This window comes from Emydura macquarii, unplaced genomic scaffold (genome assembly GCF_026122565.2).
Source record: "Emydura macquarii macquarii isolate MOO-44397 ecotype Brisbane River unplaced genomic scaffold, CSIRO-AGI_Emac_v2 contig_2846, whole genome shotgun sequence".
Taxonomy (NCBI): domain Eukaryota; kingdom Metazoa; phylum Chordata; order Testudines; family Chelidae; genus Emydura; species Emydura macquarii.
This window is the reverse complement of record NW_027132983.1, coordinates 1,873,156-1,889,705: the sequence shown is the minus strand read 5'-3', so window position 1 is coordinate 1,889,705 and position 16,550 is coordinate 1,873,156. Positions and strand designations below refer to the sequence as shown.

At 43.0% G+C, this 16,550-nt stretch overlaps 1 protein-coding gene across 1 annotated transcript; it reads left to right on the top strand.

Annotated features, from left to right (window-relative positions):
* The first annotated feature begins 585 nt into the window (after positions 1-585).
* On the top strand, positions 586-14,502 carry TNNC1 (troponin C1, slow skeletal and cardiac type). The gene is made up of 6 exons (XM_067568152.1): positions 586-725; positions 5,775-5,805; positions 7,287-7,433; positions 9,011-9,125; positions 11,258-11,394; positions 13,708-14,502. Exons 1-6 carry the CDS (start codon positions 702-704, stop codon positions 13,737-13,739), a joined length of 486 nt encoding a protein of 161 aa, XP_067424253.1. The 5' UTR covers positions 586-701; the 3' UTR covers positions 13,740-14,502.
* The last annotated feature ends 2,048 nt before the right edge of the window (positions 14,503-16,550 follow it).

Here is a 16,550-nt window from a genome sequence, read left to right as displayed (position 1 = left end):
ATAAAGAAAGGCGCCAGCTGCCCAAATGTTCCCAATCTGTAGTTCCAGGACACCCTTCTCTTCTCACTGTCTTTAAAGGAAGCTTTACCATGAGATTCCAGAAGATCAGACCCTTAGCCTGCCATGAACATTGGATAGCATTCACTTAACGTATTGCCTGATTGTTGTTAAATTATTTTCAGTAGTTGGCGAGCAGGGCAGTGAAATGATCAACAGCCATACACAAAGCATTACATTTCCAGCTTGCATTCTAATGGAAGTCGTGTGGGATTTACACTCCACGCAGTTATGACACGATGTACGTTTAGCCATAAAGACTGAGGACCTGACTAAGTATAGCAACGACAGGGTCCTGTTGAGGTTAAATTCAAAGGTCCCGATCCTGTTCCCGCTGAAGTCAAAAACAAAAGTCCCGTTGATTTCAAAGAGCTGGATTGGGCTCTTGGAACGCCAGCTGGAGGCCTTTCATAGTGCCCTTTCCCCCGTCACAGGGGTGAGGAATTCTCGCTTGGAGTGTGTATCATTGATAGATATATATTAGGTTGCTGATGTGGTGAGCAGCAGCCCCTGAGTGACACATTTAGGGCTGACAGCTTGCTATATTAGCAGGGATAGAAGGAGGGGAGAGCTGACAGAGTCTTGAAGTTTGTCTCCGTACTGTTTGCCCTCTCTGGCCAGCTCCTGACCAGCAATAACAAACCATGGATGATATTTACAAGGCAGCAGTAAGTAATATGTTTAAACTTTCCTTGGTCTGGGGGTGCTGTTATTGTATTAGGAAGATGTTTCAAAGAGTTTTTGCTGATCTCCAAAAGCTATAACAAGGCAGCATTGATTGTCTTTATACTATGAGTACTTAACATTTCTAAGTCCATTTCATTGTTACATTAATTTTAGAGAGGCACCTTCTACTCAACCTTTTAGTTCAGAACATAGAATTTTTCATGCCATGGCAATTCTAAATATTCAGTGTTCTTCTTGTAAGCAGATTCTCCTAAAATATACTGCTAAATTATTTTTAATAAGTCTTTCCTTAGTTCTGCGTTGTGAAAGAGAGAGATGGCATGTAAGTGTAATTTTAAATATGTTTTGAAAAATCTACTGAAGTATCAGGTGTGGCTACTGGCTTTATCCAGGACTTGAGAGATCAACAGTTCCAATGGGGAACTGAAGAAAATTTGAATAAGCTGAAATGGAAGCACTTTTTTCATGCATTAAAATTCTGCCATTTCCAAGTTTTTTCTCTAGCTGAATGTTTTTCTGCAAAATATATTTTGAAAACCCCTTTTGATAAGGGTTTAGGAAATAAGTGATCTAATTTGCAATTTCTGTCTCCTTGTTCTTGATCTTTGCACTGCAAAAAATTTTAATGTAAAACATGCTGGTTGTGCTTTATAAAGAAGACAAGAGAAAGCAGTTTTGCCTTCAACCATTGCATCTCAGGTTTACTGTTTAAACCCAAACTACTTTTTCTTCCCCCTAGTAAAGATGCAGCATTATTTTGTACCTTAAATAGTTGATGACATGGAGGCAGAACGACACGAAAGTGATATCTTTCTGGCATCTGTATTGCATGAATCCCTTTACTTTGAATTCTTACCAGGTTCTGTACATGACTCTTGTGCTTACAGGATTATACATGGTGTTGTAGATAATCAACCATTGATTAGGTTGGTCTTTACATTTCTATCAAGAGCACAAAGAAATTATATGTTGATATTTCTTCCAAAATTCCAAGATGTCCTAAAGGAACAGGGATCATGGTTGACACATGGCAACAAAACCATTTGTCCATCATATTAGTCTAATCTATTACCTCAGTGCAGGTTTTAAATACTGACCAGGGACTCCATTTTACAGACCCCAGTCCTCTTGGGTTCAGTGAGCCTAAAGCCCAGCTCTTCAAAAAGAATGAAACAAAAAAAGTGATTTATAGAAGTAAACAAAATTCAGGTCTCTGCAATTGGCTCTTTAATTACACTCGTGTTCCATAATGTTTAGAGACATCACACACATTGTCATGAAGAAAGCACCGCTGGCTTTCAAAATATTTCAACCTAACCATTGGATCTGTCGGTCATGCGGATGGAATGCGTTCTTTAGCACAAAGAATTAGAGACAAGAGACCTATAGAAGAAGGTTTCCCATGCACAACGTTAAGTCTCCTTTCATACTTCCCAATCTGCTGAGCCCCATGTGAGTCAAAGACCCAGAAAACCAAATCAGTCCCTAATCTAACTCCATAGACTTCAATGGATTTAGACTAGGGATGAATTTAGGTCAAAAAAAAAAAAAAAAAAAAGGGGGGGGGGCACAAATACAAACCCAATAACCAACAAACTTCTCACTCCAAGTGTAGTGTTCTATAGTCAGGAAAAAGAGAGGGCCAGAAGACTCCATGAAGTCCAGTAGAGACTTTGCTATGCCAGTTTTTTAGCCTGGGGCACACTCAGATATTATGTTGATGAGAACCAGTAAGAGACTGTATCATAGACAGATGATGTGGGATTCTTGTCTTGAGCAAGTAAAAATAGCTGCATTTGTATTGTAATTAATTTACAAAGACAAAATAATATTGGATTGGTGGGGCAGACATCTTGTTCTAAAAATTAGTACAATTGCATGTGAAGGATATTTCCTTGAACCATTCCATTAAAAAAAATCCTAAATATATGTACTGTGACAAATATTAAACTGGAAGAAATCTAGAGAGGGTAACTAAAACAAGGGAAAGTTGATTGGATCTCACGAGTACAATTTCAGATGGAAACAGTAAATGAAGAACAAAGCCAAAAAAGAAATAAATCAAGACAGCACTTTATGGCACTGCTTACGTATCCTGACAGCATCCTCAGCATTTACATACTGAGGCAGTAATGAAAGACGTCAACCCCCAAAACAAGACGACAGAGAGAGTAAAATAAGGCCATGAATCATGATCATAGGGTCTTGGGGACATCATAAACCACTTGAATTTCATCTCATGGTTTATCATCTTATTACAAGAACCTTGCAGTGAATTTATTTCCCTAGCATTATTGTTACCCATCATGTAATTTATGTACAGTATATTCCTATATTTATACATTTATAGACATATACACAATGCCACTCGTCAAAGAGGGTTATTTTGATCCAAAGAAACGGACCATTTGTGGTTTGTTCCAAGTTGATGGCACATTTTAATAAAACATTGACTTAATTCCCATCAAATTCTCTAAATGCACCAACAGAACCCAGTGGATTTTCATCCTGCCTGCTCATGTCTAGATAAGGTTATACAAATGTAGAGCTATTTTGGTAACGCTTTCAGACTCCCGTGAACTGTGCTAAGAACAGTGCCAAGAACAAGTGTTCAGATAAAAGGGCCCAAGGATAAATACCAATGCCATTCAGTTTCTGGGAACAATCAGAAGGTTTATCTTTATCTCCAGCACCTCAATCATTGGGGCTTATAAATAGCTAACATGCCAAAAGAGTCAAGTTACATGGGAGGCAAGAAAGTGGCAATCGGCATTTATTTACTGGGCATAGCTCAAGCCTTCAGAGTCCCCAACTATCCTATTTTACTGCCAAAACAATGAAAGAGCAGCCTGCAGCTGCTTGCCTTCCATCATGGGTGGCTGGACAAAAGCGGTTCAGATTTCATGGTGCAATGCTGAAGAAGAATCCTGCTGCTATTGTTATCTGCATCTGATATGGATGGATCAGCTTCCCTGCTCTGTCCTCTGTATGTGTGGGTTTTTTTAAAATCAGCATTTCTCAGTAAGAAATGCTGATCATTTTTGCCTCTGCCCCCACAACAGGCTTGGCAGTTTTCTAGCAGAAATTCACAAGGCTGTTATCAGTAAAGCCCCAGGCTGAAATAGCAGTCAGGGGCACTGCTGCAGCTCCAGACTAAGAGGCACTGATAAAGCCGTGTCAGGGCCCAAGACTAGAATACAGATCATGATACAGCTCGGGAACGGAGTGTATTGGCAACACTGTCTAAGGATATAGGACTGATAAGGTGGGAAAGCTGCAGGTAATGACTGTGGGTCATTGGCATTATGTTATGGGCTGGTGCAGTGGTTATAGATTTGGGTCCCATTTACACTGGCTGATTTCAGAAAGGGGATGGGGAAATGTTTTGAGAGCAGGACCAAAGGCAGAGCCCTGTAAGCATCAGAGGAGCATCAGTAGTGACACAGACATGGCTGTGAGATAGCTCCTGGAGGAAAGAAGCCATGAATGGGCTGAAAGTGCCACTGAATTCTGCAGGCCGCGTGAATAGGATGTTATGGTCTGTGGTATTAGATGAAGCATGAAGATCAGGAAGGAATGAACTGAGAGGGGGAAGCAGGTTCAGATAAGAGGAGAAGTGCTAACATAGTCCAGGCCACTAACATGTGACTCAACTACACAATCCTATTTGCTGTGCCTGCAGCTGTATCTCATTAATTTAAATGTACACTATGTCCCCACTATTTGTTTGCTCTTGATAAGCAGGGAAGGAGATGGAAGTGATCTTACAGCTCAGTGTCAATTCAATACTCTAGCAGATAAACTCATTTACATATGATAGCAGGCATGCAGGGAACACCACTATCCCTGTGTGACACTGAGCAGGGCTCTCCACCAACACGCAAAGACCAAGGTCATGATACGGCCAGATCCACTGGTTCTGGCATTACCCATGGACTGCATTAGGCTGTGGAAGGGCTGCAGATCTGCCCTCCACCCTGGCCAGGTTTCTGGCTGTCCAATCCCAACAGAGCACAAAGCCTACTTAATTAAGGACTTGCGAGGGAAAGAGGGATGAATTTTACACTAAGATTTTTTCACATTAAACTGTAGTAACGCAATTTCATTTTGTTACCCCTATTTAATTCCTCTTCGTACTCTGTATAACCTCTATTTTTCAGTACTCTTATCTAGAGCCCCATTGACTTAAGACTATAACAGAAAATGGAAGAACAGACGTCCCTCTGTTCTTCTGATAATCAGTGCAATAAAACCAGGAAACCTAACACATTCCAATTATACTTTAAGGAACCAATCCTGCTCCCAATGAAATCAGATGGGACTGGGGTCTAAAATTCTCATCTTCTAGCTCCCCAAGGATGGTAAACACTAGAGGACATGTCATAAAAAACAACAGCCCCTGGATGCTTCATCCAAAGGCAGTTTATAAAAGGTGAATCTTAATGAAGGTTGTCTCATGATCAGTGGGCTAGAAGATACAATAAATGAATGAATCTACTGAAGTAAGGACAAAAAGGACTATTATGACCATGTAGTCTGATCTCCCGCATAGTGCTGGCCATAGAATCTTACCCACTCATTTGTACATGGGACCCAACAATTTAATGTCACACTAGAACATCTTTTAGACAGACATCCAGTCTTGGTGTAAAGACTCCCAATGATGGAAAATTAACCACAGAATAGCTCTTCAGAGGTGACAAACACTTCTCCCACTCAGGCCCCCTACTTTACATAATTAAATGTTGACCTGCCTATCTAAAAGCCAGTCATGCCACATCTGAGATAACATTTTTAATGAGACTATGCAACTCCAGAAGTGTAAAACATTTTAATAAGATGAACAGAATTATGCTATATACCAAAAAGTGCCTGTGTCAAAACTATTTAGGTAGAAGACCCCCTAACTCCACAAGAGGGGCTGTTGTGAGAATTCGTGAAGGGTTATAAAACATTTTGAACAAGTGGTATTATCAATTAATGATAATGATTAAGTTTAATAAAAATTAATCTCTCTATTTTCATCACAGGTTGAGCAGTTGACAGAAGAACAGAAAAATGGTACGTGTGTTTTGACTCTGACGCTATTGTGGACAGAAGATACTCTCTGCAATGGATAGTCAATCCACTATCAAGCCAGGCCAGCTCATGGTCAACAATTGCTGCCATGAGTGAAAAGCCACCTATCTAGACCCCCAAGTACAATGCAAAGCAAATGGCTTCTCGTTCCCAGGTTTTAGGAAAAGGGCTAAGAGGCTGGCAGTGGAATTGCTACAATAATAGTTCATGGTCTTAAATGGTCTTTGGAACAAGGACAAGATCTTTCTGTGTGTCTGACCAACATCTAGCACAATGGTTTTCAAACTTTTTAGGTTGAGTACCCCTTTCCAAATAATGTAGTCTACTGTGTACCCTCATCTGAGATTGGATTATAATACACCTATGATTAGTTTGCCACGTCTTACTAAATAAAGTGTGTTGTCCACCATGACAGGATTTTTCTTGCATACCCCTTGATAAGAGCTCACATACCACAGTTTGAAAACCAATCGAGTTCTGGTCTGAACAGGAGCCTCAGTGTGCCAAAAGTCTCAGCTAATAATAAGGAAAGGGAATACCAAAAATCCTGCGACAAAACATGTTCTTGTAGAGCTAAGTTGTTTGGAAAGTTCAGTGGTGGAAAAGTTGGAACCTGGGGTTGTTCTAGCTACAGGCAAACTAGACAACTACCTAGAGTGGCAGATTTCTGGGGGCGGCACAGAGATTTCTGGACTACATGATTTTTATTTATTTATTTTTTAATGTTCATGCTTGTTTACACAGTGCTGCAGACTGGTTTACAGGGTGGGAACTGCAAAGCTCTCTAATGTGTAACTCTCTAATAGTCCCGTGTAGACTCTGCTGGAATGAACTAAGAGATAGCAAGTTTGCACTGATGTAGTCCGGTTTCAACAGGACTATGTTAACATGCACTAGGTGCCTTTTAGTTCATGCCAGCAATGTCTACATAGTGCAGTTATAGTACAAGACATTATTGTTGTCTATAATTCACACCGTCATAGACTACTCTGTGGCACTGTATAGACAAGGAAGCAGGATGGGGGGGGAAGGGGGAGCAGCACAATGAAGTTTTGCCTAAGGCAGCAGATTGTCTTGGAGCAGCCTCTGGTTGGAACTTCTGGGTATTTATCCAAACTTTGGGCCCTTACACTGTGTCTATGCTAGACTCTTCACCATGTACTTGACAATGGCTGACAAAGAATACCCTCACAAGCTCTTGTGACTAACTCAATTGTTCCACTGGGATTGATCACACTGTGTTAAAATGGGTGTTGAGTGGAAGTGACCCTAGCAGGATGACTGATTTCACACCAGTGCAGGGGAGGTGGTGGAAACTGAGTTTGACTTCCATTGACACAGCCAAAAAGTATTCGGCAGACACATCTTTGAAGTTTGTCCAGCAATGAAACTCCCACTGATATCCTGTGGGCTAACTCTTATCAAAGGGGCAAAACACCTCCATTTCTCCTCCTTCTCTCTAGAATTCAAGGCTGCCTTTGACATCTTTGTCCTGGGTGCTGAGGATGGATGCATCAGCACGAAGGAGCTGGGGAAGGTGATGAGAATGCTAGGGCAGAATCCAACCCCTGAGGAGCTGCAAGAGATGATAGATGAGGTGGATGAAGATGGTGAGCTATTCTCTTAAGTTCTATAGGTGTCTCAGTTCACATCAAAACAGTTACAGGGGGCCAGAATTATAGCAGATATTGGCTGGACCTTACATGCTGTGCAGTTAGTGGTCAGTCAGGCTTTCCAGACACAAGAATCACATGAAAGAAAACAGAGTGTACTCTATTTCCACCAGAGAAAGTAGATCAGTAGCCCAAGCATCAGGAATGTTGAGACACCATGGAAACAGAATCCCACTTGGATAGTTTTTAACCTGTTCCTTCATACTTGTGAAGTCAGATTGACTGAATAATCACATCGGTTACTGTAGGTGAATCACTTCTGGTAATACATATGGAAGTTCTGCATGGACACTAAAGATAGATATAGTGCCACTTTGTGTAAGACTCTGAATTTCCAGTGCCATTGACCACGGTCCCATCTCTCCCATGGCTTTGCAGAATGCTGTGCACCAGTCGCATGCCATTCTCCACTCAGAAATAGGCACACTGCAGAATGATTATAGGCACAGATGGTGAATTCTGCAGGTCGACCACTCCACCCATCTGGAACTCAAATGGGACTCTGTGGGTGCAGAGCGCAGCCTGCTTGGAATAAGTTGCAGGACTGCAGCCATGGTTTATAAAATGCTAAAGCTGAGATTTTCAAAGGGCCCAAGACCCCTCTGAATTTCAGTGGATGCTTAAGTGCCTTAGACTCCTTTGAAAATTCCAGTGTAACCCATGGAAGGTGCTAAAAATATAAATTATTACTGTAATGGACGCAAACAGATTTCTCAAACCTTTCTTGAGAGACAGCTGCTCAGATATTATAGTGCTGAGGGAAGCATAGGGATGCATGTAAAATAGGACACGTCAAAGATTATAGGTCGAAAATTTGATCCATCTTTTTTTCTTGTTGGCAAATTCCATGGAATTATAGATGTGCAGCTTTTTATCCCAAAACAAAAATTCTTCGGTGTTCAGACATGTACATGCAAACCCATGTAAAAATTATACCCAAAATAACTTCACAATAACAAACAAGCACAACAACAAACAAGCATGTGCAGATTGTTTTCTACCAATCTGGGAAAACAACTGATAAAGATTTCAGTTTCAAGCTGCCAAAAACTTGTTAAACACAACAGCAAGAAAATGTATGCTAAGAATTAAGGAAAATATCTCACCACACAAATCACAAATGATAATATACCATCAGCATAAAAAAAATATAGTGCTTGATTCTCCACTGTCTTGTACACATTTAAATTACTATGGAAAGTGCAACGAGGGTGTTAATGCTACCAGATCAGAATTTTCCACACATTTATACCAGTGGTTATGTTTTATATTCAATTTTCACTCATATAAAGGACTACACAAGGTGCAAATCAATGGTGCATCCATCCAATAATCCGTTACTCACTCCTAAATGCTACCACCAAGAAATCTATGACTGGATTATAAAAGTTTATAAAGTAAATAAAAATTTCATCTGTTTTATGTCTATGCCTGTTTGTCAAAGGTAAAAAGACATGAAAAAGATTGCCCTCTAGACTGTAATGTAGTCTAAACTTTTTTTATTCCACCTTCAGGCAGCGGCACTGTAGACTTTGATGAATTCTTAGTTATGATGGTCCGATGTATGAAAGATGACAGCAAAGGAAAATCAGAAGAGGAACTCTCAGATCTCTTCAGAATGTTTGATAAGTAAGAAACTTGAACATAATGTACTAAAACAAGAAACTACACTAGTTATGGTGCTGCCAAATGGCTCCAGAGTTACAGCTGAAGAATACAAAATGACAGCACTTATTTTTTGAGCACAGAATTAATTTGCTGAGAATTTTCAAGTAAAGTCATTCATTGGTTTATAAGTTAAAATTAATTTTAAAACAAGTCCTTTTAGAAAGTTAGCTCTTAGTGTCAGACCTTTTTGTCCCAAATGATATTAACTCTTAACTTTCCCATGGCTAAGACTCATTAAAATCTTGTGCCTGGGCTCAATTACAACCTAATTTCTTCAAATGAAATTATTGAGGATTCCTGTACCTAATTGTTCTGATGATAGACTGAGCCAGTTCAACAGCTCAGACATTGCCTGAGATGTGAATCTTGAGTAGATCTGGTGTCTCAGAAAGTGGCATACTGAGGGTCTCCAGCGCTCGGGGTCCAAGACTACATTTGCGCAATCCCCACCCAGGCCTCACGCTCTCCCCGAGCAGGGCAGGAGGGGGACCCGGAGCCGCCCCCCAACTGCCCCATGTTGGGGGGGTCTGTACCTGTGGAGGGAGGGACCGTATGCTTGGGGGGGCGCAAATGCAGGCTTGGCTCTGCTGCCCCCCCTCCCTGCACTTACCTGGCACCCACCTCTTTTGCTGCAGCCCAATGCTGACTCAGACAGGGCAGCTTTCGCCGCAGCGTGGGGGGACGGTCTTTCGTGACATGCGGAGGGGGCAGGGGCACTGAGAGGCACCCCTCAGAGCCTCCTGCCTCCCACCGAGAAGGGCTGTGATAGGCAGCGCCCTGACCCCTCACTTACCTGCTGCTCCAGCCCCATAGCCCAGTGCCTGGGATGCCAAGGGGTGGCCTTACCTCTCCCCCCGCCTGGGGTGGGGGGCTGGGCCAGCCCTTCACGACATGCAGGGAGGAAGGTGCTAAGGGGTGCCCCATAGCGCTTCCTGCATCCCCAGTCCCCCACCCATTGTGAAGGGCCAGCCTGGCGCAATGCGCCCATTCCCACCCCGCACTTACCTGACACTCCAGCCCGGACGAGGTGGCCTCACCCCTCCCCAAGCCTTGGAGGGGTTGCCAGCCTGGCGCCCCCTGAAACCCAGGGGCCTGCCCCCCCCTTCAGTATGCCACTGGTCACAGGTAGTTTTGAAAGAGAAATACTTAGCATTAAGGGCAGTCTTTTGCTATTAGTGTTCATAAATTAAAGTTTCCCCTTCAGCAGAGGTTGGCAAGTAAAAGTGTCGCCTCCAGGGAAAATCACAAGGAATTTCCCTCTTTCAAAATGGATCCAGGTAAACATTCCAGCAGTTTGCTGAATCAGGGTCTTCACTTGCAAAAGATGTATTTTTCCATTTGTTCTTTGTCCATGAAGATTATCCCTTAATTCACTAGCAGAAGCAAATATTCACTATTCTCCGCTTCATCTGTCTCAGCAGGCAAAAAATCCTGTAGAGTTACTCCCACAGAAGCCTGCAGAAAGGGGAGAGTTGGTGTCCCCTCATTTATTTATCCTACCCATGCGAGACAGGAACCCCAGAGAATGAGTCACTAAAGGGCACTGTGGCTGGCAGACAGACAGACAGACAGCTTCACTCTAGTGGGTCTCACGCTTCTGCCCCTTGTAGTGGGCCAGGGAGTCGCTGGTTACCCCGTCTCCCCAGGGTGGTACCTTGGTGTAGCTCCCTCCTGCCAGCTGGGGCCAAGGATTCTCTCTTTCCCTGCTCCTCTGGCTGCAGAGAAGCCCCATCTCCTAGCCTGGGGGAAGCTTCTCCTCCAGCTGCCACAAACCTTCTGGCAGCTTCCTCCTCCTTTGCTCTCCCCCCCTTTAGGGAAGGCAGGGTTTAGGTACACCTGGAGTAGCCCTTCATTGGGTCCAGGTGTCTCTAATTGCCCTGCAGCAATCTCTCCTCTGCTTGCAGGAAAAAGGGCTCTTGGCATTTTTGGGCTCACACCCCGACCCTCGTATGCCCTTTTGTGGCCATCTGGCCTGACACAGCACATAAAAACAGATTGGAGACCAAGCGGGAGAACTGTAACGTGGGGTGGGGGGCATCCACCCATTGACAGTATTTTTGGTGCTATCTTTGAGCCATTCTGTCCTTGCACAGAAATGCTGATGGATACATTGACCTTGACGAACTAAAGATCATGCTTCAGGCTACGGGAGAGACCATCACGGAAGATGACATAGAGGAACTGATGAAGGATGGAGACAAAAACAATGATGGCAAGATTGATTATGACGGTAGGCATGGTTTTGTGCATAATTTGGTTAAAAGTCACAATGGGATCTCCAGTGTCCTCTGGAACTCAGAACTTTAATCGAGATGTAACTAGTATGGATTAGAGATGGGCCTAAGACTCACAATTCAGATCCAGGTGTTAATTCCCCAAAACGTGAGAGCGTATGGGTCTGGGATCAGGGTTCGGTCTTTCATAGAGTATGAGCCAGCTTCAAAAGTAGGCTGTAGACTTAGGTACAGAATTATACTCCTGCCCCCAGTGTTGAGGGCTGTTCAGATGCAGATATTGACTTCCACCTGCAACATCTGGGGAGAACAAAAACCTGACTTTTCTTGCACAAGTGCTACTTTGGCTGGTGAGAGGCATTCAAATCGCCCCCCTTGGCTCACACAGCTGTGGTTTATTATGCGCACAAAGTTGCAGTTGCAAATTTAGAAAGTGGGCTGGGGTTTTCCCCAAAACATACAACGAATGATATTGATTTGGTGAAGAAAACTGTATTTTCTATTAGATTCTGCTTAATTGCCACCTATGCCACCTCTGTAGTATTATTATTATTGCCAGAACTAGTGCCCTATTTCTGTGACTCCTAGGACAGAAAAAAGAAGGGAAGATGTGATGGGTGTAGAGACCCCACACAGAATGAAGAGAGTAATCACTCCCCCTGCTGCAGGCTCAATGGGTCGTGAGCAAGAGCTGGGATAAAAAACTGCAACTCCGATAGAACAGGGTGGCTGCTGGAGAGGCTGGGGCATCGTACAGACGCTCCACTGCATCAGATGGGGCAAAGCTGCCCCAAGAGCTTGAATTCCAGGCAGAAGGATTCAGGGAAGGGTGCTGTACAGAAGAGGCCTGCAAAGGCTGTGTAGGAAGCAGCTGGGGAACTAAATACATATCCCTGACTGCTTAATACAGGTTTCCTGGGCTGGGATCCAGAGGAGAGGGCAAGCCTGGATCCACCTATGCCCATGCCCCCCCCCCCCCCCCCCCCCACACACACACACACACACACACACACACACACAGAGGAAGGGACTGCTGAAGCTTCAGATTTGGACTGGCAGCCCTAACATAAGACAGTTGGACTGTATTTCTGTTCCTATGTTAATTTCCTTTGTTCCTTCCCTGGTGGAGAAGAGAGAAAGGGATATTAGGCAACAGGCCCAGTGGCTGGAGGTCCCTTATCACCCCAGAGAAGAGACTCAAATGACCCAGATGGAGGGCTGGTGATGTAAAGAGGCCAAGTGCTATAGGCCACATTTCAGACTACCAAAAACTGAGGCAAGGCTGCCCTTATCGAACTCTTAGCCGTGAGGGGTGCATTAAAGGGCTACAGGCCTGACAACAGGAGGTTAGTGGCCAAATTCTCCTCTCAGTAATGCGTAAGCAACACATCTGACTTAACTGTGGGGAGTCTTGGATAGTGCCTCGTTCAGGGAAACGTAATTATGTATGCCCTACTCCTGAAACTGACTCTATGCAAGTGGACTCTGGTGCCCTCACAGAACCCCACTGACTTTGAAGAGGCTCTATGCAGGCACCTGGGCCTGCCTGAATGCACCATGCTGCAGGATCAGCGCTTTCATCAGTACCTACAAAGGCACCAGTCTCCAGGAGAATCTATGCTCTGGAGTCATCATCGGTGCCAGAAACTGAACATACAACTATTACACGCACATGAGAACTGGTCAAAAACAGTGCCAGACTTTTAAAAATGTCAACCACTCTACGAAGCTGGTTTAAATAAATAAATAAATTATGGGTGTTTCGCAACACTTAAAATTTCTAAGATTCTTGGCCAGCTCCAGTGGATGCATATATAATTTATTTTTAATGGGAGGTGCAACTTCAAATTGTGTGCACAGGGCATTTTTAGAAAGTTACTGCTCTGAACGTTAGCCCATCAGATAACCTAGTTGTGGGGGACAAAGATATCTTGAGCTAGAGCCTCAACTGATGTAAAGTGGCATTTCTCTATTGATTTCAATGAGGCTATGCTGATTCACAAGGTGAGATCTGACCATCTATCTATTGGGCTCAGTCTCCACCCATTAAGCCTCCTGTAGGTCTTTCTGGACTGCCGGTCTTTCACTGTGCTGAAATATGTTAGTGCGACTTCCAGAAGGAGTAACAAATCCCTCCATGGCTGGAGCAAAGCTAGCTAGGTTGTTGGGCATTTGGAATTGTGAAGGGGAGAAAACGGATGAGAGAAGAAGGGTGATTCTGGAGATATCCAGAGAGTATAAGTGCTACACAATGGCTCTCCAGTTGTCGTCATCTAATATATGCATCTTTGATTTCCCTTCCTTGGCAGAATTCCTGGAGTTCATGAAGGGAGTTGAATAAATCTGAAACAAGATGTGCAGCCTCGACTTTTAAAGCCCTCTGTCTCATCTACATGGTTGTTTCCCCTTGGCTGCTAGCATGAAGACTAAGTGCTGAACAGGGTGGCTATCAGGCGAATGCGCTGTGTTTGTTATTAAGTGCCTCAGATGGTCACTCCATGGATATTTAATTAAGAGACCTATAATAATCAACAAAGATGTTGCTCTTTTGAGCTATAGCAAATGTGAGATCGCCAAGTCTTGAGTCCCTTGACAAACTCTGGAGCAGATAACATAATGAATGTATCATTAAGTCTGTAAAGAATGTTTTTCCTGTAGTCTAATAAGAACCTATCAGCTGTAAAAAGCAAAGTCAGTGAATGCCAGTGAGCTGCAGAGCTCTGAACTCTCATGTAACTCCTTTGTGAGTTGCTCAATCCCGGCATATTTCTTATAGCTGCTACACACTGAATCAGGCATTTGGAGCAAATTCTGTTTCTAGGAGTTTGCCACTGGATTTGATGCTACCACAATTTGGCCCTCAGCACTCGATGGGTTGAATCACATCATTTAGAATATATGATAATGAAACATTAATTAGCATTTGAAAGTTCAACTGAATGATGATTTGAGACACTTAAACGGTCTGAACATCTTGATTTAACCAGGACAATCCCTACTCTTCCTCCACCTCCCACAACGGATTTCAAGTGTGGTGTAAACTGGCAATATGTACAGAAATAAGATTCCTTTTTGAAATGCTAATAAAATAATTCATAAGATAAGGTAGCTACTTCATTCCTGGGTGTTACACAAAAGCAATGTATAGTTACAGCTGTAAATCAACATAGAGAACTCCCGCATGAAACAAGCTCAGTGAAGTGTCAGGTTTGAATGAAACTACAGTGTTGGGTCTCAGAATGAAAGCTTTTTACTTCCCTCAAAATAATCTATTCAAAACTCTCCATTACTGATTGTAGATATCACTGACATTGCGTCACAAATGGCCATGGTACTTTACAAACACTGAGTAAGACACATCCACTGCCCTGAGAAACTTTTATAGAACTGGGCAACATTTCTCCATCAAATAATGTATTTGCTGAAAAATACAGTTTTGTGGTGAACAAGACTATAGACATATTCAGGTCCAAGTCAACAAATAGTTTTGGTTGAATAAAAAATGCAAAAAGTCAGAAGTCAAAATGGTTTCATTTAGAAAATGTATAAACAAACACTAACTTTCAAAATGATGTTTTGAACTGAAATTTAGTTAGATGTGCTTAATATATATTTTTTTAAGGGTAAAAAGCACCTCAAACAAAAATTTTCTGGTTCTTTGTTTTGGCCACCAGAGAAACAAAAATATACACTCAGCTCTGCTTATGATCTAACAGAGACAAAACCTGGCACTACGGTTCAGGGAAGAGAGATCAAGGAGAGATTATTGGTGAGGCGAATAAGGTAGGACGGATCCTTCGAAGCAGCAGCTTTAAGAAGGGATGTGAAGGAGGAGATTGAGAGCTTGCTGGGCAGGACATGGGAAAATGTTCCAAGCCTAAGTGGGAGCCTAACGGAAGATGCAAAGCTGATTCAACAAAGTGTTTAAGCCTAAAGAACATCCACATTATGGGCGCTGAAGCAGCATAGCTACAAAGTGTAGCTATGCGGCTGTAACCCCATTGGGCAGACGCAGCCTACAGCAATGGAAGGGGTTTTTCCATTGCTGTAGTAACTCCACCTCGCTGAGCGACAGGAGCTAGGATGATGGAAGCATTTTTCCATCAACCTAGCTCCATCTGCACCAGGGGTTTGGTCAGCACAGCTGAGCTACAGCACTCGGGGTGGATTTTTCACACCCCTGGCAACCATAGCTATGTCGACAGACGTTTTAAGTGTAGACCAAGCCTAAGTCCTGTTGGCCTTAGTGGGCTTTAACCACAAGGTCAAAGTTAAGCGGGCTCTTAAGTTCTTCACTGAATCAGGGCTCGAATGCATAAAAGGGGCAGTAAGGGGAGAGGACTCGATGTAGCACAGGGGCAAGTGGGGAGCAGAAAAGAAAGAGAGAAGTGATCTAGGCATGAGCAATATTATGTAGGGGCCCAGTTGAGGAAGACAGAGATCTGAGGGGATGGCCAGAGCAGCAAAAGAGGAAGGGTAAGGGGATTACTTCTTCAGCAACATCGTCTCTCCTTTCCCAACCCCTTTCTCTTTAACAGTAGTCCCAAGGAATATCCCCCCCGATTATTACCACATTCCTGTAGCATTAACAGTTGTTCCTCCCACGCGTAGCTCAGCCATGCTGTTTGTCTCCATCAAATTAACATTCACAGCTCAGCTCTCACAGTTGATTTTTAGCAATGTGAAAGCAAACATTTACTCAGGCAAATCAAATAACCACAGCCTGAGAGAGCTGCACCACTCAGTGCCTGAAATATTGACTGAGACACTGCTCCTGGAGGAATTCTCCACTGGGCTGGTCAGAAATTGCCTAGAGACTTTGATAATAGAGAGAAAAAGCTCCTAGTGCCTTCAGCAGGCATTGTTTACTCTAGGATGTTTTTATTCTAGCTAAGAACAAAAAGAAGAATTTCAATTATTAGTTATCTGAAATTTAAAATGTATGAGAAACTGAGCAGCCAGTGTCCCACCCTATGCACATTCTCTTCTTTTAAGATGAATGAATTGCCACTTATTTAATACAAAATGGGCCAAGAATTTTAAAGGTGACGTGCAAAGAAGAAAAAATTGGGCTCATGCCGTTTTGCTTCTTTTGAGGTCTGAAGAAGGCTGAAAATATTTCTTTCCTAGTTGTTTGTTTTTCACATTGGAA

Bases quoted from the DNA above. Each gene is read 5' to 3' on its own strand.
- TNNC1 (XM_067568152.1), top strand. From the start codon at position 702: ATGGATGATATTTACAAGGCAGCA. The intron at 7,434-9,010 runs GTGAGCTATTCT...TTCCACCTTCAG, and splicing joins AGATGAGGTGGATGAAGATG to GCAGCGGCACTGTAGACTTT. The intron at 11,395-13,707 runs GTAGGCATGGTT...CTTCCTTGGCAG, and splicing joins TGGCAAGATTGATTATGACG to AATTCCTGGAGTTCATGAAG.